We start from the raw sequence: 26,065 nt of genomic DNA on the forward strand, positions 1-26,065 counted from the left end.
GAAATAGAAGAACCTGCCACATGGTAGATGCCTGTCTAGGTCCTTGGCATGACAGTAGACAAAACAACAGCAAACAAGATAGAGATGCTTGCCCTCTAGTTGAAAATACAGGAATATTACTCAGCCATTCAAAAGAATTCATTTGAATCAGTTCTAATGAGATGGATGAAACTGGAGCCCATTATACAGAGCGAAGTAAGCCAGAAAGATAAAGACCATTACAGTATACTAACACATATATATGGACTTTAGAAAGATGGTAATGATAACCCTATATGCAAAACAGAAAAAGAGACTCAGATGTATGGAACAGACTTGTGGACTCTGGGAGAAGGCGAGGGTGGGATGTTTCAGGAGAACAGCATTGAAACATGTATATTATCTAGGGTGAAACAGATCACCAGCCCAGGTTGGGTACATGAGACAAGTGCTCGGGCCTAGTGCACTGGGAAGACCCAGAGGGATCGGGTGGAGAGGGAGGTGGGAGGGGGGACTGGGATGGGGAGTACATGTAAATCCATGGCTAATTCATTTCAATGTATAACAAAAACTACTGTAATGATGTAAAGTAATTAGCCTCCAACTAATAAAAAAAAAAAAAAGAAAATACAGGATACATGTATATATGTCTCTCTCTCTCTCTCTCTCTCTCTCTATATATATATATATATATATATATGTATATACACACACACACACAAACACACACATGCTTAATGTAAGATCAGATATTATAAGTTCCAAGAAGAACAATAAAATAGGGGAAAGGACTAGAGAATAAAGGGACTGCCATTTTAGGATCCCCTGGAGAAGGATATGGCAACTCACTCTAGTGTTCTTGCCTGGGAAATCCCATGGATGGAGGAGCCTGATGGGCTATAGTCCTATAAGGTCACAAAAGACTCAGACAGGACTCAGCGACTGAACAACAACTTTTTTTTAATTTTTTTTTTTTTTTTTACTCTTTGGCCATGCTGTCTGGCATGTGGATCTCATTCCCTGATCAGAGATCAAATCCGTGCCCCCTGCAATGGAAGTGTACAGTCTTAACCACTGAACCACGAGGAAAGTCCTGGGCTACTATTTTAGACTGGGTGAGCAGAGAAGGCTTTTGGAAGGAGGTGACACTGGAGTGAGCCCTGATGACCAATTCCAAGCAAACTGGAATTTGGAAAGCAAATTGGAAAGCAAATTCCAAGACCCCTAAAGCAGGAGTAAGCTCAGCAAGGGCTCAAGGGCCAGCAAGGAAGCTGCTGTCATTACAGGAAAAGAAGGACGGTGACAAAGACGAACTTGGAAGGGATGGTGGGGGCCAGGCTACCCCAGAGGGTTCTGTGAACTGGGGTAAGACTCGAAAATGGGATAAGAATACCTGCTTTCCAGGTTGGTGAATATGAAACAGTCTAATGCATGTGAACATGGGACAGCTTGCTTTGTATGTCATCAGTAAACAATGGTTCCCTTCTCCCCTGTGTTCACTTCGTCCTTTGGCTCCTAGACCCATAAGAAAAGGTGTGCAATGATGTTTCTTCTGACTCTGCACAGAAGGTCTCCAAGAACTGGAAGGGGCTCTTTGCTACTTTACTTGGGAGGCACCGAGAGGCTGACGTATGATAAGCATCTCCCGCACAGATGCTGGGGAGCATGTTTCTTGTCTGACCTTAAATATGATGATCAGGTCTATGTGCACGTGTGCTCAGTTTTCTTTGACTCTTTGCAATCCCATGGACTGTAGCCCTCCAGTTTCCTCCATCCATGGAATTTCCTAGGCAAGAATACTGGAGTGGGTTGCCACTTCCTTCTCCAGGAGATCTTCCCGACTCAGGGATCGAACTGGCATCTCTTGCATCTCCTGCATTGGCAGGGTGTTTCTTTACCACTATGCCACCTAAGAAGCCCTGATCAGGCCTATAATAACTTCTAATTTCATCTTCTTGCCACAAGTAAGAAGTTGTGTCTGACTCCTTTGCAACCCCATGGACTATAGTCTGTCAGGCTCTGTACATTCCACACCTCTCTGTATGTTCTTCTCACGACATTCATCCACAGGAGAAGGGACCAAGGGTAGCTTTCTTGAGCATCTGTAAACTATCAAGATTCTGCATCTTCCAGAGTAAGCAGAAGAGAGAAGGTAGTCACAGAGAGGGGAAGGTCATTTGCCATGCCAAAAATGAAGGCAAATGCTTGTAGAAGCATAATCAAGGGTCCTTTCCAGTGTAGGACTTCTCTCACATGTTGGGATTCAATTCTATTAGACCAGTTTTTGCTGAACATCCACTTCATGCCAAATTCTGTGCATACAATGTTGTCAAGAGGTTGACAGCAGACCCTTAAATTGGAAGTTAAAATTATAGCCATCTAGTCCTAAATACAGGCTTCCCAGGTGGTACAGTGGTAAAGAATCCACCTGCCAATGCAGGAGGTGCAAGAGACATTGCTTCATAGAGGATGTAGTCCATGGGGTTTCAAAAGAGTCAGACACAACGGAGTGACAGCAGACACGCATGCACAGTACTAACGACAGGTCTGCACAGGACGCTGTGGGTAGGAGAATGGAAGCTGCATCTAGTTTGGAGGCCTTCCTGGAAGCCTGGTGCATCAGAGTTGTAACTTAAAAGGCTGGCAGCAGTTAGCTAGAAAGAGAAGGGCATGAAGATTGTTCTAGAAAGAGAAAGCCTAACCTGAGGAGCACAAGCAGAGAGACACAATCATTTCTACTTTGTTGGGGCAGACGTTACCTTGGAGGAGGATGGTGAGGTGGGAGAACAGTGAGAAGTCTTGAAAGAAAAGGAAGAAGAATGTCAAAAGCAAGGTCAACAGTGAGTGGCTGAATGAGATAAGGTCCCCAGATGGCCATAGAGTTTGGTAACTAGAACCAGAGTGATGTGTTTGGGGGAAACAGTGGGTGTTAAGTCAGGGAGCAGTGGGTTTAGAGAGAATGTGAGATGAGTGAGTAAACTCAGAAGCAGGCGACTTCTCTGGGAAGCCTGGCCAGAGAAGGAAGAAACAAGAACAAGGACAGCAACACGTTTATTTCAAAAGGACGCACAGATTCCAACATGTTCAATGCTGGGAGGAAAAGAGCCAGTGGAAAAGGAAGAAGGCAGAGAGCAAAAAACCCCAAGCAGTGTTTCCCAGCCAGGAGGAGTCGTGGAAATCCAGAAACCTGGTGAGGACTGGCCTCGGTGTTTCAGAAGGGACGGAAGATGGATGCAAATGCAGATAAAGGCACAGAGTTCCTGCCTGATGCCTGTTTTCTTTATAGAGCAAGAGACAAGGCAGTGTGCTGACAGTGAGGTGAGAGGAGGAGGGCAGGGGGCTTCAGGGTAACAGACTTTGGCAGAAGCTTCTCTAACAGATGAGGGGCTGTTTGGGTCTTCAAAGGTTTGTGTAAAGTTTCCGGGCTTCCCAGGCGGTGCCAGTGCTAAAGAATCTGCCTGCCAACGCAGAGGATGCAAGCAATGTGGGTTTGTTCTCTGGGTTGGGATGATCCTCTGGAAAAGGAAATGGCAATCCACTCCAGTATTCTTGGAAACTCCATGGACAGAGGAGACTGGTGGGCTACAGACCATGGGGTGGCAAAGACTTGGACATGCCTGAGCACTCATGCATGCATGGTAGGTAGGCAAAGTTTCCAGGCAGTAGCAACACTCTGCTGTGGGTCCATGAGGCTGCAGATTACCAGTGGGCTGAGTTGTAAGAGGTTGTCCAGTACCTCTCAACTCTCCAGGGGTAACAGAAGAGAGGCTAAGATCAGAGTTTGCTGGGCTTCCCTGGTGGCTGAGTGGTAAAGAATTTGCCTGCCAATGCAGAAGACTCTAGTTCAATCAATCCCTGATCCAGGAAGATCCCACATGCCACAGAGCAACTAAGTCTGTACGCCACAACTACTGAGCCTACAGTCAAGAGCCTGGAAACCACTACTGACCCCACATGCCTCAAACACTGAAGTCCGTGCAGCCAGAGCCTGTGCTCCATGAGAGAAGCCACTGCAATGAGAAGCCCACACACCACAGTGAAGAGTAACCCACAACCGGAGAAAAGCCTGCATAGCAACGAAGACCCGGCACGGTCAAAATAAATAGACAAATAAAAAGAAAGATTAGAGTTTGCTGGCACCATCTGGAGAAGAGAGAGGAAAGGGGTCAGTGGTGGGCCATGTTTTCAAGCTTGGGCAGAGAACAGATGAAGTCAGTTTGGGAGATTAAGGGATATTGGACAAGTTCACCAGTCAGATGTCTGATGAGGAATAGCAGGAAAAAGTAATACAAGGGCTAACTGGATAGAAAACTGCCGTCAGAATGGTTGGGAAATAGTCATTCCAAATAGTTAAGGTCTCGGAATGTGTTAAGGACTAAGGCTAACTTGCCAGATCTTCCAACTCCATTGATGTTAGTCCACAGAACTTGAATGTTAATAACATAAGAGTGACTCAAGAGGAAGGCTTCCACAGGTGGCTCAGAGGGGAAAGAATTTGCCTGCAATGCAGGAGACACAGGAGACGTGGGTTCAATCTATGGATCAGGAAGATCCCCCGGAGGAGGAAATAGCAGCCTACTCCAGTATATATCTGCATACATATTTTGTTTCTCATGTTAATAAACTAATGGAAGATTTACGACCATATTGACACTATTATATAATTTTTAATTGATAAAAACTTGAGAAAGTGTGTGTGTGTGTGTGTGTGTGTGTGTGTGTGTGCCTCTTGGAAACAGTTCTCCATTGGGAATCTCTTCTACAAATTATGCCACCTTTTGGTAGTAGAACTTTCTCACTGGCGAGGACAAGTTCAGACACTCCTTAGAAGACACCTGTAATTTCTCACTCATTATTCCTCTAAACCAGCAGTCCTCAGCCTTTTTGACATGAGGGACCAGTTTCGTGGAAGACAATTTTTCCACAGACTTGGGGTGGAGAGGGGATGGTTTTGGGATAATTCAAGCACACTACATTATGGTGCACTTTATTTCTATTATTGTTACATCAGCTCCACCTCAGCTCATTAGGCATTAGGCCCCACAGGTGGCAGACCCCTGGTCTAAACCACAACCCAGAACCCCCAGGTTGTTTCCCTTCGCTTTCCTGACCATGGCTTAGCGAGGTATAACAAGAAGAGTCTAATTCAGGGTGCAGAAAAGCAGGGAATGGGGCTGGAAGCAGCTTTACAGGGAGCAATCTTGGTGAAAGAAGGGGGCTCCACCACAAGTAGAGACCTGTTGCTAGCCCAACCTCAGAATCCCTTCTGTAGCTCTCAGACTTCAGGAAGCAAGCTAAGATACCAATTGCAACCTTGATGCAGCCTTGTCATTACATTTATTTCATGGCAAAGCTTTGAAGCAAACTGAAGATGGATCAAAGCTCATTCAGTCCAAACTTTTTATTTTCCCTTTGTGCACCACACAGCTTGCGGGATTTCCCTGACCAGGGATTGGCTCCCAGCAGTGAAAGCGCCAAGTCCAAACTACTGAGCTGCCAGGGAATTCCCCTATTCAATCCGAATTTGACCTCAGGTGCCTGTTTAAGTTTCATTCACTTTCTCTGCTGATTAGGTCAATGCACAAAAGTAGAAACATTTTTTTTTTTTCTAGAGAGAAACTTTTTTTTTCCCCCCCTAAAGAGAGCATTGGAGCAACAGAGCAAAAACAAAAATGAATTATAATAATTTAACCAGGACCAAGATGCTAGATGTATGTGGTTAGATTATCTAGTTCAACTCCTGCATTGCACTGACTGGAAAAGTTATGCTACACTCATCAGCATGCAGATTCAATCACTCTAAGCAGAGTTTACACAGAAGCAGTCCTCAGAGACTGTTGGCACTTTCAAGATTTGGCCATCCATTTCCTGTAGGTCTCTCACCCTCCAGGGTATGTCTACATGCCCACAAGAGTGTCCACCTCCCCAGGTGCAACGTCAGGCCTGTTGTTGTCCCACATCATTTGCTGCAATTAATAGCTCAAGTCTGTGAACGATTTACTGTTTCAAATATAAATTATTGCCAACTCAAATGTAATCCTTAAAATAACATCAATCTGACTCACTTGTATTCCCGTATACTTTCCTGAAGGAGGTAGGGGGTGTAAGAAATAGCGTGACAGGAATGCCACAGGGCTGGCCACACCCATGAGCAAGTGGCCAGTGCAAATGTCATCCACAATGAGTGCCGTTGGTGAAAAAAGGCTGAGAACTTCTTTCTAAACAACAGGAAGTCAGACTTTAAATTCTGGAATTGCCTTAGCTCCAATAATCAGTTTAAAAAGATGGTGGTGTGGGACTCCCCTGGTGGTCCAGTGATTAAGAATCTGCCTTCCGATGCAGTGGATGTGGGTTCAATTCCTGGTCAGGAAACTAAGATTCCATAAGTTTCAGGGCAACTAAACTCATGTGCCACACCTGGAGAAGCCTGTGCGCCACAACGAACTCTCAGAATAAAAAAAAAAAAAAAAATAGTGGTGGTCATGGGACAGACACTGTTTCTATCTTTCAGGGGTTAATAATTTAAAGGACTGGAGACTTAAATACAGTGATCCATACAGAGAAGACAACATATTCCCTATCTTTTTAGACTAATTCTTCCATGACCCAAATGCTTGGAGCCCACAGGATATTTGCAATTCATATATATAGCAGAAGCTAGAATAACAGCAGCCCTGCAGAGGCGAGGCTGGTGAGGCTTTGCGGTGAAAGATACTTTATAAGGCTTAGCTCCTTGGAGGCTTGCCTGGTGGCTCAGACATAAAGAATCTGCCTGCAGTGCAAGAGACCCAGGTTCGATCCCTGGGTCAGGAAGATCCCCTGGAGGAGGAATTGGCAACCGACTCCAGTATTCTTGCCTGGGAAGTCCCATAGACAAAGGAGTCTGGAGGGCCTCAGTCCATGGAGTTACAGAGTTGGACACATCTGAGTGACTAACACACACACACACATACACATACAGATCCTTAGAGCCTCTGGATAATCCTTTAAGGTGGACGCTCTGATAATCCTCATTTTTACAGAGGAGAAAACAAGTTCAGAAAGTGTAAGTAATTTACCCAAGGCCTGGGAGTCAGCAAGTCACAGGAATCCATACCCAGGCAGTGTCCTTGTTCACAACCACTGCACCACTCTGCCCCCACAAGGACAAGGCGACTGGGAATGAAACCCATGCTGACGGCTTGAATGGGGTTCCCTGAGCTGGAAGTCCTCTCCGCTTGTTAAAACTCGACTCATTAAGCATGTGCTGCTAACATTTTGTCTTCACTCTGTGAAAAACCTCTTCCATCAGAGCTCACAGTGTTCTCTTCCCCTCCAGCACCCTGTTCAAATCTCTATGTAGCACTTGTGATGTTAAACGTTTGCCTGTCTGCATGGGGAACGTCCTCCTTTTAGCTTTGGGCTTATGTGCAAAATCTGCAGGTGAGACAGGGCCACCCTTAAAGACACCCAGACACAAAACGTCTCTCGCACTGAGCAGGCCATACCCAGATCTGTGTTTTGAGCACTGTGTTTTGTGTTGTGTGTGTTTATGGTGATATAGTGGGTTTAGCAGAGGAAATGTAATTTGGTACATAACAGAGTAGGCTGAAACCTCAGCACCTTCATTAACTCTGTGACTTGGGATGCGTTTAATTCACACGAGCCTCTGCTCCTTTCTATAAAAATGAAGGTCATATGCATGTATCATATGGTTGTTGCTTAAATGACACTGTAGGGCCTCAACCTGCCAGCACCTTTAACACTCATCTCACATTATCTTCAACGAGGCCTGAAGATACTTCTAACCACATACATGCAATGATCCTATGTGAATGTCAAGAGGGAATAAAGATATCCAAGGCACTGCTCTTCCTTCTGGAAACTTATCCAGAATAAAATAATATAGTTAAGTCACCACCAAGATAACAATAGGAAAGGTGTCAGGAGCTAAGATATAATTGATGGCCAAATAAATATTATCAGTGATGATTATGATGGGAAGTCATAGAAAGGCACAAATGTTTTGTGTTGGGGTGTCAGGTTAATCTTTCATGAGAAGGTGGACTCAGAGCTGAGTTTGAAGGATGAATATGAGCCAGAAAAATGAAAAAGAAGGGGATGTCTCCCTGAGTGGTGGAGGGAGAGCTTCAGCCTGAGACCTTTTCAGGGCACAGTTCTTATAGGACAGGACTGTCAGACCCAACCACCTGTAGGGGCAGAATAGTGGCCACACACACGAGAGGGAAGACTGGGGAGAGGGACTGTCAGACTCAGCAGTGCCAACAGCCTCCAGTGGGACAGACACTCAACTCCAGTCCATGGCTGCCAGGCAAGAAACTCGGACCTAGTTTCAACACCTGCATTGCACTGACTAGAAAAGTTTTGCCACAGATAGTCTGATTTTTTTTTTTTATTCCAGAGAGGAAGGAAATATGGATTTCTATGCAAAATCTCACTATTTGGAAATGCTTGTCACAAAATTGAAAAATTTGAAAAATTCTCTGTGGGCCAAAGAAAACACACGCACATGATGGAGTCAACACAAGAGAGCTTTTGTTTAGAATTTCTGTGATTGAAGATGCAGGGAAGCAGAGGGTAGAAAGATAAAGTATTATTTGAATGCCAGGCTAAAATATTTGAACTTTTTTCTTTCAGAAAACACAGGACCATGGGGAAATGCCAGGTTACACACTTTCTCCAAAGGGAGAAATCACTTTGTTTGCTGTAATTTTTATTATCATAAATTTTCCCTATTTATCTCTCTTAATGGATTTGGCTAAGAAATCAATTTGATTTGTCACTATAATAATAAATTCTACTTTGTTAACTTATAAAGGCATGAAAACACTAGACTAATCTCTAACTCTTAATGTTTTAGTTTAAAGGGTGGTGCTGTCTTAGCAGCTTCATCTGTAAACAGAAAGGTTTAAATTAGATAATATTTATGGTTTCTTCAAGTTCTAATATCCTAAGAGCCTATGACTCTACAGAGAAGACATCAAATTGGTTGTTAACCCATGTGTACTAAAAATATAGTCAATTCATTCAGTTGCTCAGCAGTGTCTGACTTTGCGACCCCATGGACTGTAGCATGCCAGGTTCCCTCTCTATCACCTTTATATTGTAATCTAGCAGTTTTATAGTTTTCAAAAAGCTGTCTTATTTACTCTTTTTCAAAGACCCCCACTAAGATCCTATTATTTATCTCCCATTTTAGAGAAAAATCTGAGGCTTAGACAGGTTAAGTGCTTTGCTCATGACCACCCAGACATCAGGCTTCCCAGGTGGCGCTAGTGGTAAAGAACCTGTCTGCCAATACAGGAGACTAAGAGACAGGGTTCCATCCCTGGGTCGGGAAGATCCCCTGGAGGAGGGCATGGCAACCCACTCCAGTATTCTTGCCTGGAGAATCCCATGGACAGAGAAGCCTGGAGGGCTATAGTCCATGGGGTCGCAGAGTGAGACACCGCTGAAGCGATTTAGCACACCTGCACGCACCCAGGCATCAGTGGGGAGCCGGAGTTCCAGCCAGGCTGTAACTCTCTGTTCCACATTATATACCCAACATACCTCTTGCACTGGAATCTCAAAGACAGGACTGAAATGTGGTAAATCCCTGAACATTCTTATGGGTGATGGTCTTGGGGCATTTTCTATGTCTTTGGAAACAGCCTGAAATACTTTCTGCATCAAGGTTGGTGGGGTAGGAGGAGTGGGAGAGAGCATGTGGGAGAGACTGGTATTTGACCTTACCTTATTCAACAGGCAGTCTTCTAAGTAGCCTTCCATCCGGGATTTCATGGCTTCCTGGTCAATTCTGAGCAGAACGGCAGCGTCTCGGTTTGTCTATCAGTGGAGACCGCGCTTGTGCGTGGCTTTCCCAGTGATGTTAATCTCTGGGGGCTGAATTTCTCTGGGAATGTGTGTGTGGACCAGAGACTTACCTTCTCAATTCTTCATTCAAGTTCTTATTTCCAAATTGTGAGCATCCATCTTTTATCTTTGGGGAAATAAAAATCAGAAAAGAATTGAAGAAGGAGAGTTGATGAAATTGAACTGGAGTCCAACCTAATTTTACTCTATTCAGCTCTACTGACATATGCTTTGACCGAAGGGCAATTTTCCAAGTTGTATTTTCCACTCAAATACTCAAAACTTCCATTCAAGATAGAAATGCCTGTAGGTGGCTCCTTCCCAACTGTTTATGCTCTTATCCTGACACTAGATGCATCTGTGAGCTCAGTATCTTATATCTCCTTGTTCTAATCCTGTTGACAGTAAATAGTTTCCTTGCTCCTCCATCTAGAAAATCCTGCAGATGAATCTACCTTCTTTACAATAAACAAATAGGAAACTGCCAAACAACCAGCGGCACCCGTCATTATGTCTACAAATAAGTGATCAAGACACAACAATTTGCACGTGGAAATGCACACACACAGGTTTGGACACACACAGACACAAACACAGAGGTACACGCACACAAACGCACCCAGGAACGGCAGGACAAGAATCCTTCTGCTCACCTGCTGGCCTTCCCCCCCGAAAGCTAGCAGTAAAAATACAGACAGTGTAAACAGGTCCCTCAGGAGTTGAGGAAACACTCACATCTGATTTTGCCAGCAAAACCATGTTGGAAAACAGCTCAGGCAGCAAATTCCCAATCTGGCTGGCTGAGGCTAGTTTTATTACAGAAAAAAAAAAAATCGAAATGGCTTGATCTCTGAACTCGGTAAACATCAGAGTCAGCTATTGGATGACCTAAAGAAATTACAGTGCTTCTGGGAGCTCAGCTCTATTCGGAGCAATGTTCCAAAGGCGTGTCTTTCCAAACCCACCTCTGAGTGCTGTCTCTGAGTGCTCAGCGGCCACGCTGGGTGCCTGGGCCACTGTGTTCTGTAACCACAGCATTTGCATATATTTCCTGAACTTGGCATCATCTGAAAGCCACACCAGAGCTCGGGCTGCTCGGCAGGTGCTCCACCCACCTCACTAATCCCAGTGTTCTGTCCAGCTTCTACAGCTCACCTCTGGGAACCTGTGTGTGTGTGCGTGCATGCTACGTCTATTCAGTCGGGTCCAACTCTTTGTGACCCCATGGACTGTAGCCCACCAGATTCTTCTGTCCATGGGATTCTCCAGGCATGAATACTGGAGTGGGCTGCCATGCCCTCCTCCAGGGATCTTCCCAACCCAGGGTTGGAACAGTTGTCTCTTGGTCTCCTGTATTGGCAGGCAGTATCTTTAGCACTCGGGCCACCTGGGAAGCCCTGGGAGGGAACCTGTATGCTAATATATTAATATTAATACATCTGGTAAAGCCACCACTCCTCAATATTGCCTCGATTTTTCATTTTCTTCTATTTGTAATTTTAAATCTCCTGCTTTTGATGGCAAGTGCTCCCAAATATTTCTGAATCTTCTTCCTTTGCCTTCTCTTACCATTGGCTAGTTGCTCCAAACTATCAGTTTTTCACAGGAGGAACAAGAGCCTCTCCCTCTGAGCTTCTTGCAATTCTGAGTTCTCTTTCCAATTCATTTTCAACTTCACCAAAGTCATCCTGCTTTTCCCAGGTATTTTTGCTTTTTCCTTTCTGCTGCTTCACTGTAATTATTAACATGGGAATCCCTTTCCTCTGTTGGGGCCTTTCCTACTAGTCTAAGGTTACTCCAGATGCCTGTCATCAGATGCACAAACTTTCATCCTTTTGTGCTTGAGGTGGTCCTACCTACTGCGATTGCTTCCGTCCTCCAGCTGAAAGTAGCATTCTTCTCTCACGCTAGGGTCCAGTGACACTGGCCTGAAGTGAGCAGTGAAAGCAATGAACAGGGCCAAGTGAGAAGCTTGGAAGAAGAAGGAGCACGTACAGGGTGACTTATTAGACTCTAATTTTGCCTGGATGCTGTACCCAGGAAACAGAGAGTTATATATAAACACAGCCAGTTCCCTGCTTTGTGATACAGTTCCTTACGGGCAAAGGTTCTGAAATACAGGGCAGATCCACAAACACAGACTCTCTGAGAGGTTGGCAAAGACAAGCTTTTTTGGTTGATAGAGATCTCTGGCTAATTGGATATGGGATCAGCAAATATTTATTGAACAACAGACTGCCTGAGGCATTGTGCTGTGTCACCGAGAGGGACTCACTGCGGACTCAGATTCTCCTCCTTCTTCAGGAAACAAATATCCTCATTTCCCATGACTCACATCAAATGCAAGAATGAACATGTAGACCAGTGTTGGCTCAATTTCAGGTGTGAGGACCAAGAAGTCATCCTCTAAAGGCAGTTTAACAAGGTACTAGAACCCTCTACCATCAATATGAGAAGCCCTGGGAGGATCATGTCACCTGGTTCACCAGCAAAGCTGTTTGCTACAGATTTAGCCTCAGTGGCCAGGACTTTCATACCCAAAAGTGAAAGGGTTGGCTTGATCCAAATCAATCTTAAATATACAAATCTGTTAAAGTTCACCAAGGTTACGAATTCTGACTTATTCTTTCAAAGAGCTCTTTTAATCCTGGGGTGACTCAAACATGACAGCTCAGAGGACCAAACAGAGATAATTGTTTAAGCTGTTAGGAAGCTCCCAACAATGAACAGCAAGGCAGGGGCTCTGCCTGTTCTGTGTCTGCTGGGTAGCCCGGTACCTAACACATAACTGACCCTCGACACCTAGTGGTGAATATTTTGTTGCATTAAATGCTAAAGGGACCATTCTAATAAATAAAATAACTTTGAGATGCATAAAACAGCAATGATGACCTGTTACAAAATAGTATATACTCAGTGGTATACTATATACTATATATATATACTATATACCTGTTACAAAATAGTATATACTCAGTGATTCCAGATTAGGCTAGAGGAAAGAAAAGGAAACTGTCTAGGCCTGTGTCCATCTGTTTATGTGTCCATCCATTTATATATCTGTGCACTGGGATGCCATTCCGACTCTTTCTCATTCAAAAGGCCCAGTGTTGAAAGGCAATCCAGAAACTTATTTTGAACAGAGACCAACTGTTGATGTAATAAAACTCTCCCTATGACTTGGATGATATTGTATTTTCAAGTTAAATAGTAAGGTATTTCCATGTTCATATCTCTCTGCCTGGTAAACAGAGTTATATTTTCATCTGAAACTTTTCCTTAAGTCAGGGTGCTTACTCCCTTGCCTCTGCTCAAAGTCATACGAGGCTGGCATATTTTTCAGTTGACATCACCAGAAAAACACTGGGAGTGGAGGAAAACTTTAAGGAAGAAGACATTTGGTTTCATTACTTTGCTAACCCATGAAACTAACTGGTTCACCTCAGTTTCTGTGATACCTAAGTGAGGATGTGGCAGGAAATAGATGACAGGAGAAATTAATTATTCCTAATTCTTGGGTACACGGGGGACTGCTTTTCCTCCGAGCCTCTTTGCTCATGACACATGACAAGTTTGTCTGTTTTTAGTTAAAGGAAACCCAAACAGAAGATAAAGACATAGAGATCAATAGAACAAAATAGAAATTCCAGAAACTGACTCACACAAACATAGTCATTTGATCTTTGATAAAAATGTAAACACAGTTCAGTGGAGGGAAGATATTTCTTTTCACTAATGTGTGTTTGACCAGTTGGTCATCAATAGGAAAAGAAATAAGCCTTGATATAAAGTTCATACCTTACATAAAGATTAACTCAAAATGGATCATAGGTCTAAATGAAAAGCATAAACTAAATCCTTGTGATCTGGAGTTAGGCCAGGAGTTCTTAGGAATGACACCAAATAGATTATCTATGTAAAAAAATTGATAAATTAGACTTCATAAATTTCCTTTTGTTCTTCCAAAGATATTGTCATGAGAATGAAGAGACAAGATATGGACTAGAAGGATATATTTGAAAACTACATACCCAACAAAGGACTTGTATCCAGAATATGTAAAGCACTCTCAAATCCAATGACAAGAGAACAGCACAACTTAAGAAAAAGTAAAGGACTTGAATAGACATTTCACAAAGAGGGTATAAAGATGGCAAATAAAAATGTGAAAAAGACAGCATTAGAGAAATGTAAATTAAAAACATGGATACAATTATTTACATATTTATTTGAACAACTAAAATGAAAAAGTGCTGTCAATACCTAATGCTGACAAGTATTTGAAGCAACTGAAACTCTCATACATTTCTGATGGGAATGTAAATTGGTTGGGTAATTTCTTATGAAGTTATAAATACATATTTGACCCCCAGCAATTCCACTCCTAGGTATATATATCCTAGAGAAATGAAAACTTGGTTTACACAAAAACATGTGCATGAATATTCACAGCACTGTTATTTGTGTTAGCCAAAATGTGGACCCCACCCCAAACCTTTTCAAGAGGTGAACTGATCAACTGTGGTACATCCATACCATAGAATAATATACAGCAATAAAAAGGAACAAACTATTGATACCCACAACTTGGATCAATCTTAAATACACTGTGCTGAGTGAGAAAACCCAATTTCAAAATTTACACATTGTATGATTCCTTTAATTTAGCTTCCTGCAATGCAGGAGACCTGGGTTCAATCCCTAGGAAGATCCCTTGGAAGATCCCTTGGAGAAGGGAATGGCTACCCACTCCAGTATTGTTGCCTGGAGAATCCCAATGGACAGAGGAACCTGTCAGGCTACAGTCTATAGGGTGGCAAAGAGTCAGACCCGACTGAGCTACTAAAACTTTCACTTTTCATTAATTTGGCATTCTCAAAAATTCTTGAAAAAAGATCAGGTTATACTGGTGGAAAACAAATTAGTGTTTGCCAGGGGTTTGAGGTGAGGTGAGGGCATGACTATCAACAGATGCTATGAGAGAGCTTTTAGGGATGGTCTGTTCTGTGTTCTGATTTTGGTGGGGTTTTCATTAATCTGTACATATGTTAAAATCCTGTAACTTTTCAATAGAAAGAAAGTGTTACTATAGATAATTTTTAAAATAAAGAAACCTAAGGATATTGATTATAATGAAAACATAATCAAGTTACTAGGTCCTCATAGATAATATTTTCTGTTATTTTATTGGAAAATATAAGTATTGTGAAATAAAACAGTGTCCTTAAAAAAATCTTTTTAGAGCAATTTTAGGTTCACAGAAAAACTGAGAGAAAGGTAAAGATTTCCCATATATTCCCTCCCCTGACATGTGCATAGCCTCCCTTATTATCAACATCTATAGGGTGGGCCATTTGTCACAGTTGATGAACATTCACTGTCATGTCATTGTCACCCAAGTCCCAGTTTACATTATGGTTGACATTGTTGTACATTTATGGGTTTGGACAAATGTATACATCATTGCAATATTGTACAAAGTATTTTCACTATCTTAAAAATAGTCTGTGTTCTGTCTCTTCATCCCTCCTCCATCACCCTTCCCCTAACTCCTGGTAACTACTCTTTTTTTTTTTTTTTTTTTTTTGCTGTCTCCATAGTTTTGCCCTTTCCAGAATGTCATATCAGTTCAGTTTAGTCACTCAGTTGTGTCCAATTCTTTGCGACCCCATGGACTGCAGCATGCCAGGCTTCCCTGTCCATCACCAAATCCCGGAGCTTACTCAAACTCATGTCCATCAAGCCAATGATGCCATCCAACCATCTCATCCTCTGTCGCTCCCTTCTCCTCCCGCCTTCAATCTTTCCCAGCATCAGGGTCTTTTCTAAGTGAGTCAGTTCTCCACAACAGGTGGCCAAATTATTAGAGTTTCAGTTTCAGAATCAGTCCTTCCAATGAATATTCAGGACTGATTTCCTTTAGGATAGACTGGTTCGATCTCCTTGCAGTCCAAGGGACTCTCAAGAGTCTTCTCCAACACCACAGTTCAAAAGCATCAATTTCTTGGTGCTCAACTTTTTAACAGTCCAACTCTCACATCCACACACGACTACTGGAAAAAAACCATAGCCTTGACTAGATGGACCTTTGTTGGCAAAGTAGTGTCTCTGCTTTTTAATATGCTGTCAAGGTTGGTCATAGCTTTTCTTCCAAGGAGCAAGCATCCTTTAATTTCAGGGCTTAAGTCACCATCTGCAGTGATTTTGGAGGCCCCAAAAATACTCTCTCACTGTTTCCATTGTTTCCTCATCTATTTGCCATGAAGTGTTGGGACCGGATGCCATGATCTTAGTTTTCTGAATGTTGAGTTTTAAGCCAACTTTATCACTCTCCTCTTTCACTGTCATCAAGAGGCTCTTTAGTTCTTTGCTTTCTGCCATAAGGGTGGTGTCATCTGTGTATCTGAGGTTATTGATATTTCCCTGTAACTTATTCTATAACTGGAGGTTTGTAACTCTTAATTCCCTTCATCTATTTAACTCCCTTCACTTCCCTCTTTTCTGGTAACTGTATCTTGTATTGATGGTGTTGTTGAGTTCAACTATGTCTTTACTGATTTTCTGTTTGCTGGGTCTGTTCATTTCTGATAGAGGGTTATTAATGTCTTCAACTATGATAACGGTGTCATCTATTTCTCCTTGCAATTCTACTGGTTTTTGCCTCATGTAATTTGATACTATGTTGTTAGGTGCATACATGTTAAAAATTGCTCTGTTTTCTTGGAGTATTGACTCCTTTATCATTATGTAATGTCCTTCTTTATCCTTGATAAGTTTCCTTGCTTTGAAGTCTGCTTTGTCTGAAATTTATATAATTACCTCTGCTTTCTTTCTATGAGTTAGCATCGCTTCCCAGTTGATAAAGAATCTGCCTGCAATGTGGGAGACCTGGGTTCAATCCCTGGGTTGGGAAGATCCCCTGGAGAAGGGAAAGGCTACCCACTCCAGTATTCTGGCCTGGAGAATGCCATGGACTGTATGAGGTCGCAAAGAGTCGGATATGACTGAGTGGCTTTCACTTTTGCTTTTCATGGAGTATTTTCTTCACTTATTTCCCCTTTATCTTTATACTGAAAGTGTGTTTCTTATAGATAATATATAGTTGGGCCTTGGACCTTAGTTTTTGATCCACTCTGACAATCTGTGGCTTTTAATTGGTGAACTTAGACAATTGACATTCAAAGTGATTATTGATATAGTTGGATTATATCTATCATGTTTGTGACAGTTTTCTATTTGTTGCTCTTATTCTTTGTGGCTGTTTTGTCTTCCACTCTTTATTTTTGCTGTTGGGGGTTTTAGTTGAGCATTTTATATGATATCATTTTCTATCCTTTCTTAGAATGTCATTTAATTAGTTAACTTATTTTAAAAAAATTTTCAGTGGTTGATCTAGAGTTTGCAATATATAACTAACCCAAGTCTGTTCTCAGAGAACACTATACCACTTCACAGATGATGTGAGTACCTTATAATAACAAAATAATCCTACTCCTTCCATCCCTTATATTATTGTTATCATTAATTTTATTTATGTATAAGCAAACATAAATGTGTGTATATATAAATTTATTATAGTTAGACACACATATGTAATATACAGGAATATACATAATCAAATTCATTCTTGCCATTATTATTTTGACCAAACTGTTTTGTTTGATTAATTAAAAATAATTTTTTATTTTACTTCATATATTCCTTCTACAATGCTCTTCTTTTCTTTATATAGGTGCAAGCTTCTGACTTATTTTCCTACTCTAGAGAACTTCAACATTTCTTACAAGGCAAATCTAATGGCAACATATTCTGTCAATTTTTATTTGTTCAAGAAAGTCTTTCTTTCTCTTTCATTTCTGAAGAATAATTTCATGGGTTACAGAATACTATGTTGGTGGTTTTTATTCTCGCAACACTTTAAATATTTCGCTGCTGCTGCTAAGTCACTTCAGTCGTGTCTGACTCTGTGCGACACCATAGACCGCAGCCCACCAGGCTCCCCCGTCCCTGGGATTCTCCAGGCAAGAACACTGGAGTGGGTTGCCGTTTCCTTCTCCAAATATTTTGCACCACCCTTTTATTACTTGCATCATTTCTAAGAAATCAAATATAATTCTTTTCTTTTGTTTCCTTATGTGCATTTAGTTGCTCAGTCATGTCTGACTCTTTGCAACCCCATGAACTGTAGCCTGCCAGGCTCCTCCGTCCATGGGATTTTCCAGGCAAGAGTACTGGAGTGGGGTGCCATTGCCTTCTCCAATGTTTCCTTATAGATAGGTGTATTTTCTTTCTTTTGATATTTTTTCCTTATCCTTGATTTTCTGTAATTTGAATATGATATGCCTCAGTGTGGTTTTTATGGCACTTATGCTTGGTATTCTCTGAGCTTCCTGATCTGTGGTTGCGGTATTTACAATTTATTGAGGGGGAATTCCCAGTCATTATTGTTTCAAATATTTATTGTTTCTCCCTTTTCCTTCTGATATACTCATTATGTGTATTTTACACCTTTTGTAGTTGTCCCACAGTCCTTAAGTGTTTGTTTTTTACAGTCTTTGTTGTCTTTATTTTTCAGTTTTGGAGGTTTCTATTGAAATAGTCTCTAGCTCAGAGATTTTTTTTCCCCACAGTCATGTCCACTCTACTAATAAGTCCATTAATGGCATTTTCATTCCTGTTTCTGTGTTTTTTTTTTAATCCCTAGCACTTTTTTTTTTTAGGGATTTCCACCTTTCTGCTTACATTACCTGTTATTAGATGCTATTTTACCCAATAGAACCTTAGCATATTTATAAAATATTTATTTATACATTTGACTGTGTCAGTCTTAGTTGCAGCAAATGGGATCTAGTTCCCTGACCAGCAATCATGCCCAGGTCCCCTGTATTGGGAGCCTGGTGTCTTAGCCACTAGACCACCAGGGAACTCCCTTAGAATATTAATCATTGTTGTTTTAAATTCCCTATCTGAAAATTCCAACATCTCTGCCATGTCTGATTCAAATTGTTTCTTGTCTTTTCTTATGTCTTTCGTAAGTCTTGACATAGGAAAGACATATGCTTTTTCATATGTCACTTTTTCTTGTCAGTCATAATGTACTGGGTGTAAGGAACTGACGTAAATTGAACCCTGTCTCTTGCATCTCCAGCACTGTGAGGTGGATTCTTGACCACTCCACCACGTGATGCAGTGGGCGGAGGGGTGGGGCGGAGTTCTATAGTCCTGTGATTGTGCTGTGCTGTCTGTCACTTCAGTCATGTCCGACTCTTTGCGACCCTAAGGACTGCCAGGTAGTCCGCCAGGCTCCTCTCTACCCATGGAAATCTCCAGGCAAGAATACTGGAGTGGGTTGCCATGCTTTCCTCCAAGAGATCTTCCCAACTCAGGGATGGAACCCGAGTCTCCTACATTGGCAGGCGGGTTCTTTACCACTAGCGCCACCTAAGAAGCCCAGTCCTATGACTAAAAGATCAGTCTTTTAGCAAGCCTGTGCTTTTGGACCATCGACTTCACTAGTGCTTCTCAGCCTTCCTTTTTTTCTCTCTCCTGAATTGGGACAGGATGGCTGAATGGGCTGGAGCTGGCTATTCTCCTTCTCCCTTGTAGAAGGCTAGAGGTTACTACTAACTAGAGTTGGCTACTTCCCTTCTCCCAGGCCTGACAATATAGCAGCAGACTAGGTCTTGGTTGACCAGTTTCTGCCGAGCATAGGCCTTGGGAAGAAGAATACATTGATCTGCTGTATTTAAAGATGGTTCCTTTCTTCTCCCTTGCAGGAAGCACAAAAGCTTTTTTCTCCCTCCTGATATTTACTGTGGGGATCTGGTGGACACCCTAGAGGTAAATCTCACAAAACTGTGGCGGCCCCCCATGACCAAGTCCCTGGAGCTTTCTGCACTGAGCTTCCAGCAACCCATCAGCTATAGTGCAGGCTTCTCTGCCTTGGTACCGGTTCCCTGATGGTTTCTACGTCCAGATCTCTTCTCTATGTCTCCCTGTATTTGCTTGTCTGTCTCTTCAATTTTGGAGACAGTGGCTACCTTGTGTTACCTCCTCTCTTACAAATCCAGAACAGTTGTTGACTTTTCAGTCTGTTCAGCCTTTTGTGTTGTTGTGAGGATCAAATGGCAACTTCCAAGCTCTATGTGTAGAACCAGAGACCAGACATCCAATGGTGTCATTTCAAATTCTCATTATTAGAGTTCAAATACTGCTAATTATTAAAATGCTAATAATAATTTAAAATTTTAAAATAAGATGGCTAGCAAGTCAGATTTAAATAATTAAATCTAATATTATGAGTGAAAGATCAGGCAGGTCATTCTGGATATGTAAATGTGTTATTACTGCTGTGAATAGTGGCCTTTCTGAAAATATATTTTAATAAACAGATAAATTTTTAAGAATATAAAGGAGATCAAACCAGTCAATCCTAAAGAAAATCAACCCTGAATATTCATTGGAAGGACTGATGCTGAAGTTGAAGCTCCAATACTTTGGCCACCTGATGCAAAAAGCCGACCCATTGGAAAAGACCCTGATGCTAAGAAAGGTTGAAGGCAAAAGGAGAAGAGGCAACAGAAGATCAAATGTTTAGCTAGCATCAACAACTTAATGGACATGAGTTTGAGCAAACTCTGGGAGATAATGGAGGACAGAGGAACCTGGCGTGCTGCAGTCCACGGGGTTGCCAAGAGTTAGACACGACTTAGAGACTAATTAGCAACAACAAATTTTTAAGAATATGTCAAAGAAAGAGAAAGTGGAGAAAATATGCAAGAAAATTAATGGTTGTCATTCTGGAATGGTGGAACAATTACAAGCTTATTTCTTTTGGTGAATTGGTTTGTATACATTTACTACAATGAGTGTATGCTATTTATAATCAGAAAAAAGGTAAAAATAATACAAATGCTATTTAAAACAAAATGAACTCACTTCTTGGTGCTTCTTTTTATATTTGCTTTCCAGTTTTGCTCACATTGTTTTGCATAATTAGAAAACATCAATCTTATAAATGTTAAGAAGTAGGAAAATACTATCACTCAACTGTAAAGTATATATTTCTATGTTGGCTTTTTTTTTTCAGTTGTATCAGGCTGAGGCAGGAAATAAATAATCAAAAAAAGAAACAAAAAATATATGTAGGTCAGAGGCAGTAAGAGAACTGCCATAATGATCCATAAATCATTTCACAGTACACGTCTAACTTTTCAAGGTAGCTACACAATTTCAAGGAGAAGCATATAATATTTGCAAGTACACTGGGAAATTTTAAAAGAATCTTTGGACAATACAACCAAACTCATTGCCCTCTTGCTTTGTACAAGTCCTATGCTGGCTGCCCTAAATGCAAAGATCCTATAGATTCCATAGGTTTCTCTCTTAGGTAAAGTTAGAGAATGGCGGCCATAGTATAAAGAGTGGTATCACCAGACCTGTACTGAAGGGTCAAATCCCAGCTGGCCCAGAGAGGAATTGCTGTAGGGAAGCATGGGAACGAAGGCTTAGTGCGCACCGAGGAGGTGAGGAATGAGAGGTGGATGGGAGGGGGCATCCTAAGCCAGGAATGACAGCTGGGAACAGGCATAGAGAAGCAGCCAGGAAATGTGGTCAAAGCAGCCCACCTGACAGATGCCTGAGTACTTTGAAGAGATTACACAAGATGCTGAATTCAAGCCTAAGGTATTTTGGTTTTTCATTGCAGGCAATGGAGAGCCTTTGAAGGATTTTGAACATGCACTGATAAGACAGAAATTGTTCTTTCAGTTCAGTTCAGTCGCTCAGTCATGTCTGACTCTGCGACCCCATGAATCGCAGCATACCAGGCCTCCCTGTCCATCACCAACTCCCAGAGTTCACCCAAACCCATGTCCATTGAGTCGGTGATGCCATTCAGCCATCTCATCCTCTGTCGTCCCCTTCTCCTCCTGCCCCCAATCCTTCCCAGCATCAGGATCTTTTCCAATGAGTCAACTCTTCACAGCAGGTGGCCAAAGTATTGGAGTTTCAGCTTCAGCATCAGTCTTTCCAATGAACACCCAGGACTGATCTCCTTTAGGATGGACTGGTTGGATCTCCTTGCAGTCCAAGGGACTCTCAAGAGTCTTCTCCAACACCACAGTTCAAAAGCATCAATTCTTTGGCGCTCAGCTTTCTTCACCGTCCAACACTCAGGGTTGCCATGCCCTCCTCCAGGGGATCTTCCCAACCCAGGGATCGAACCCAGGTCTCCCGCATTGCAGGCAGATTCTTTATCACCTGAGCCACCAGGGAAGAGCAGTTGTTCTGTAGAGTGATTTATTTTGCACTATGGGGTTATCCATCTCTCTGTAGCCTTGCAGGCGTAGATTGTGCCTGATTCACTGTTGTCACCACACTCAAGGCTGATTCTGGCTGCTTCAACACCATTGTGCAAAGCAGAATGGGTGGCTCCTCTGGATAGACTCAGTCCTCCAAGGCCAATGCTTGGTGAGCTGACCATACCTGTGTGAAAAAGATCTTCTGGAAGAAGCACCCCTCACAAAGTTCCGTGGCTTGATGAGTCAATAAGATAATATTACATACACTTTCTCTGCATCTCATTCTCTAACAATACAGACTGGATATTCTCATCCCCTTACCCTGCCATGTTTACTGCTAAAGACAGAATTCACTGTTTGAACAGCTGGATAATCATGTCATAATTTATTCTACTTCTGTTGGGCATTCCCTTTGTTTTGAGGTTTCTACCTGGAAACAAACAATGTTGCAATTCATTTATATTTTTTGAGAGTATGGTATGGCTTAAATAATGTAAGAAATGTCTTTTCTTCAAAGCTTAGAGACAACTCAGCTGCCAAAACATTTTGGCTTGATCCTTTACAAACTGAGAAATCTATTTTTTAACATCTCCCAAGGCTATTGATATGCTTAATTTTTTTTTTTAACCTCTTCTAGGGTCAATGTTAACAGTTTACGTTTGAGTCAAAAATCATCCATTGCCTCTAAATTTTCAAGTTTATTGCCACAGACTTTTATATAGTCATGTTTCTTTATGATTATTTTCATTTTTTTCACACTAAATTCTTGATATTTCTCCCAAATCTGCTCTTTGTCCAGTTTTATGGAGATCAGAAAAAGAAGCCATCAGCATCATCCCAAACTTAAAGTCATCTTTAAATTTCTATCCTTCACCTCCCACATTCAATCTTCCATTCAGTCCTGTCTGCCTCTAAAATAACTCTTCAGTCCATCCACCCATTCCTCCTGACTGCCATTGCCATCACCTCACTACCTTAGCCTTGGGAATCTAATCCAAAGAAATAAGTAATCACATATAAGGATACCAGATACGAGTATAATAACAATACCATCAATAATAATAGCTAACATAGACAAAACACATTTTATATGCCAGATACTATTTAAAATGTTTTACAAATAATAAGCCATTTTATCAACATGGCAACCCAATAAGGTAAATACTATTACTTTTCCCATTTTACAAGTATACTAGAAAATATAAGTACAAGGATGTTTATCACAATATCATTTATAATAAGGACAAAGAGATTGCCGATCATCGCTGGAATAGTTGAATAAAATGTGACCATCCAATGGAAGCAAACTGAGTGTCCATTAACAGACGAATGGATAAAGAAGATGTGGTGAATATATAAACAGAATACTGCTTAGCCATTAAGAAGAACAAAATTTTGCCATTTGCAGCAACATGGATGGATGTGGAGGGTATGATGCTAAGTGAAACAAGCCAGAGAAATACAAATGGTGTATAATATTACTTATATGTGGAATATAAAAAATAAAACAAACTAGTGAATATAACAAAAAAGAAGAAGATTCACAAACACAGCAAACAAACCAGTGGTTACCAGTGGGGAGAGGGAAGGAGGAAGGCGCAATTAAAGGGTTAGTGGAATAAGAGATACAAACTATTAGGTATAAAATAAGCTACAAGGATATAGTGTACAACATGGAAAAATAGCCAATATTTTATAATAGCTGTAAATGGAGTATGACTTTTAAAAATTGTGAATCATTATATTGTACACCTGTAACTTATATAGTGTTATACAGCAACTATACTTCAATAACCTTTTTTAAAAAACTAGACCATACATATCATATAATAGTGTGTAACTAAAAGAATGATTTGGATTAGTTCTCAACCCTGGTTACACACAGGATTATCTGAGTAGCTTTGAAAAATAGCTGCTGGGGTCCCACCCCAAACCAATTAAATCAGTCTCTTGGTGTAAGTTAGGGTGAGAGTCACTGAGTTATATTTGGTAGTTACCTGGGAGGGACATCCATAACAAATCACCAAAGATTCCAAGAAGGATACATAACATAATGCCATTTTTTAAAAACAAGGACGAAGAGCCTCAATATGAGTGTGTGTATCTATATCTTTATACTACATTTGTTTAGTGTCTATAGATACACTATATAGATATAACATACTTATGTGTCATATATTACATATAGTATACATAACATAATTTCCCCAGTGGCTCAGCAGTAAAGAATCTACCTGCAATGCAGGAGACCCAGGTTTGATTCCTGGGTTGGGAAGATCCCCTGAACAAGGGCATGGCAGCCCATTCCAGTATTCTAGCCAGGAGAATTCCATGGACAAAGGAGCCTGGCAGGCTACAGTCCATGGGGTCACAAAGAGTACAAAATAAATGAGCACACACTGCACGTATATAACATACAGTAACACATGGAAAAGGTGCATATATGTTAACATGAAAAAAATACAGAAATATACACACATTAGGTAAGAAATGGGGTACAAATGGTTTGTAAGTGGGAGACAGAGAGAGGAAGCAGAGGGAAGATAGGAAGAAGCTTAAAAAAGAAAAAGAAGCTTACAGTTGCTCTTCACCATATAAAACAGCATATATTCTCATAGCAATTATCTCAAGGAAGTGAAATTTCAGGTAAGTATTTATAGATCCCTGGGTTAAAAAAAACATTTTCTAAATGTAAAAAACATTTTCATGGGGTTTCCCCAGTGGTACAGTGGATAGAAATCTGCCTGCTAATCAGGGGACACGGGTTGGATCCCTGGTCTGGGAAGCAACTAAGCCCCTATGCCACAACTACCGAGACTGCACCCTAGAACCCGCAAGCCACAAGTGCAGCCCATGTGCACCTGGAGAAGCCACCGCAATGAGACGCCTGCACGCCCCCATTCTCTGCAGATAGAGAAAGCCCATGTACAGCTTGTGTGCAGTTGTACCAGTGCAACCAAAAATAATAAATGAATGAATAAATAAATTAGGAAAAAATTGTCATTGTTTATATAATCAGAAAAAACCTTTTACATTATCTTTTTTTTTTTTTTTCCCCCAAGCTGTCTTCTACTTATGGCTTTAGCACACACAGTGTTCCCTGCTGGAAGAATGCGCCTCTGATCCTCTGCCTGGCTAACTCTTGAGCTCAACTTACGTATCAGTTCCTCAGGACTCCTTCCAGTTGGATCAGAATGCGTTCCCCCTGTCACTGTCCTTTGCTGTCAGAGCCCTTACCAGAGTTGGAGATGAGATGTGTACAGAGAGCACATGCATCTGTGGACACAGAGCACGTCTGTTCCCCGCTCTAGAGCGGGAGCCACAAGCAGTCGGGACCAGTTCTGCTTGGCTCCCAGTGAATTCCCATTCCTTGCCCAGGGTTGGACACACAGAGATCTCACAAAAAAACAAACAAAAACAACCTTGGTAAGTGCTTGGACCATTTCTCTGAATTTAGGAAATTTCCACATGTCCCTACTTGCACCTTAACGAGATTTTGTGCTCTCTGATGTCTGTGTCTTCTACCTTTCAGGTGTCTCTTGAGTACGCTACAGATCTCTGGCTGATTGGATAAGTTGCTAACCCTGGTTTCTCCACGAGTAATAGCATTTTTCCTACCAGGACCACTGCTGCTGTCTCCTCCTGCTGCTCTGGGAGAAAGATAAGTGGAGATAAAGTTCCCAACTACCCCCAGAGATCTCAGCTCGTTCGCGTATACTTAGATGTTCTTTAGTTGCCAAGACAATTACAAGTCTTTTTTGTGTGTGTGTGTAGGTTTTCCCCTTCTTCACTCCCCCCAGTGGTGGAGCTTACTGTCTCCTCTTGCTATGGACTTCATTACAGCCCCCCAAACTCCTATGTTGAATTCCTAATCCCTAGTATCTCAGAATGTGACTATATTTTGAATGAGGGCCTTTAAAGAGGTAATG

General features: G+C 41.6%; 1 protein-coding gene across 5 annotated transcripts in view; it reads right to left on the bottom strand.

Moving 5' to 3' along the window:
- The window catches only part of MAB21L3 (mab-21 like 3), a 63,127-nt gene that overhangs the window by 17,918 nt on the left and 19,144 nt on the right, over window positions 1-26,065 (bottom strand). Inside the window, exons 1-3 of one of the 5 annotated variants that reach the window (XM_020891996.2) lie at window positions 10,570-10,633; window positions 9,906-9,961; window positions 9,715-9,778 (exon numbers count right to left, since the gene is read on the bottom strand). In XM_020891996.2, coding sequence (XP_020747655.1) covers window positions 9,715-9,778; window positions 9,906-9,961; window positions 10,570-10,593 — 144 coding nt within the window. In that variant the 5' untranslated portion in view covers window positions 10,594-10,633. The other 4 variants (XM_020892024.2, XM_070467250.1, XM_070467248.1 and 1 more) reach the window with 4 other exon arrangements.

This window comes from Odocoileus virginianus, chromosome 5 (genome assembly GCF_023699985.2).
Source record: "Odocoileus virginianus isolate 20LAN1187 ecotype Illinois chromosome 5, Ovbor_1.2, whole genome shotgun sequence".
Taxonomy (NCBI): Eukaryota; Metazoa; Chordata; class Mammalia; order Artiodactyla; family Cervidae; genus Odocoileus; species Odocoileus virginianus.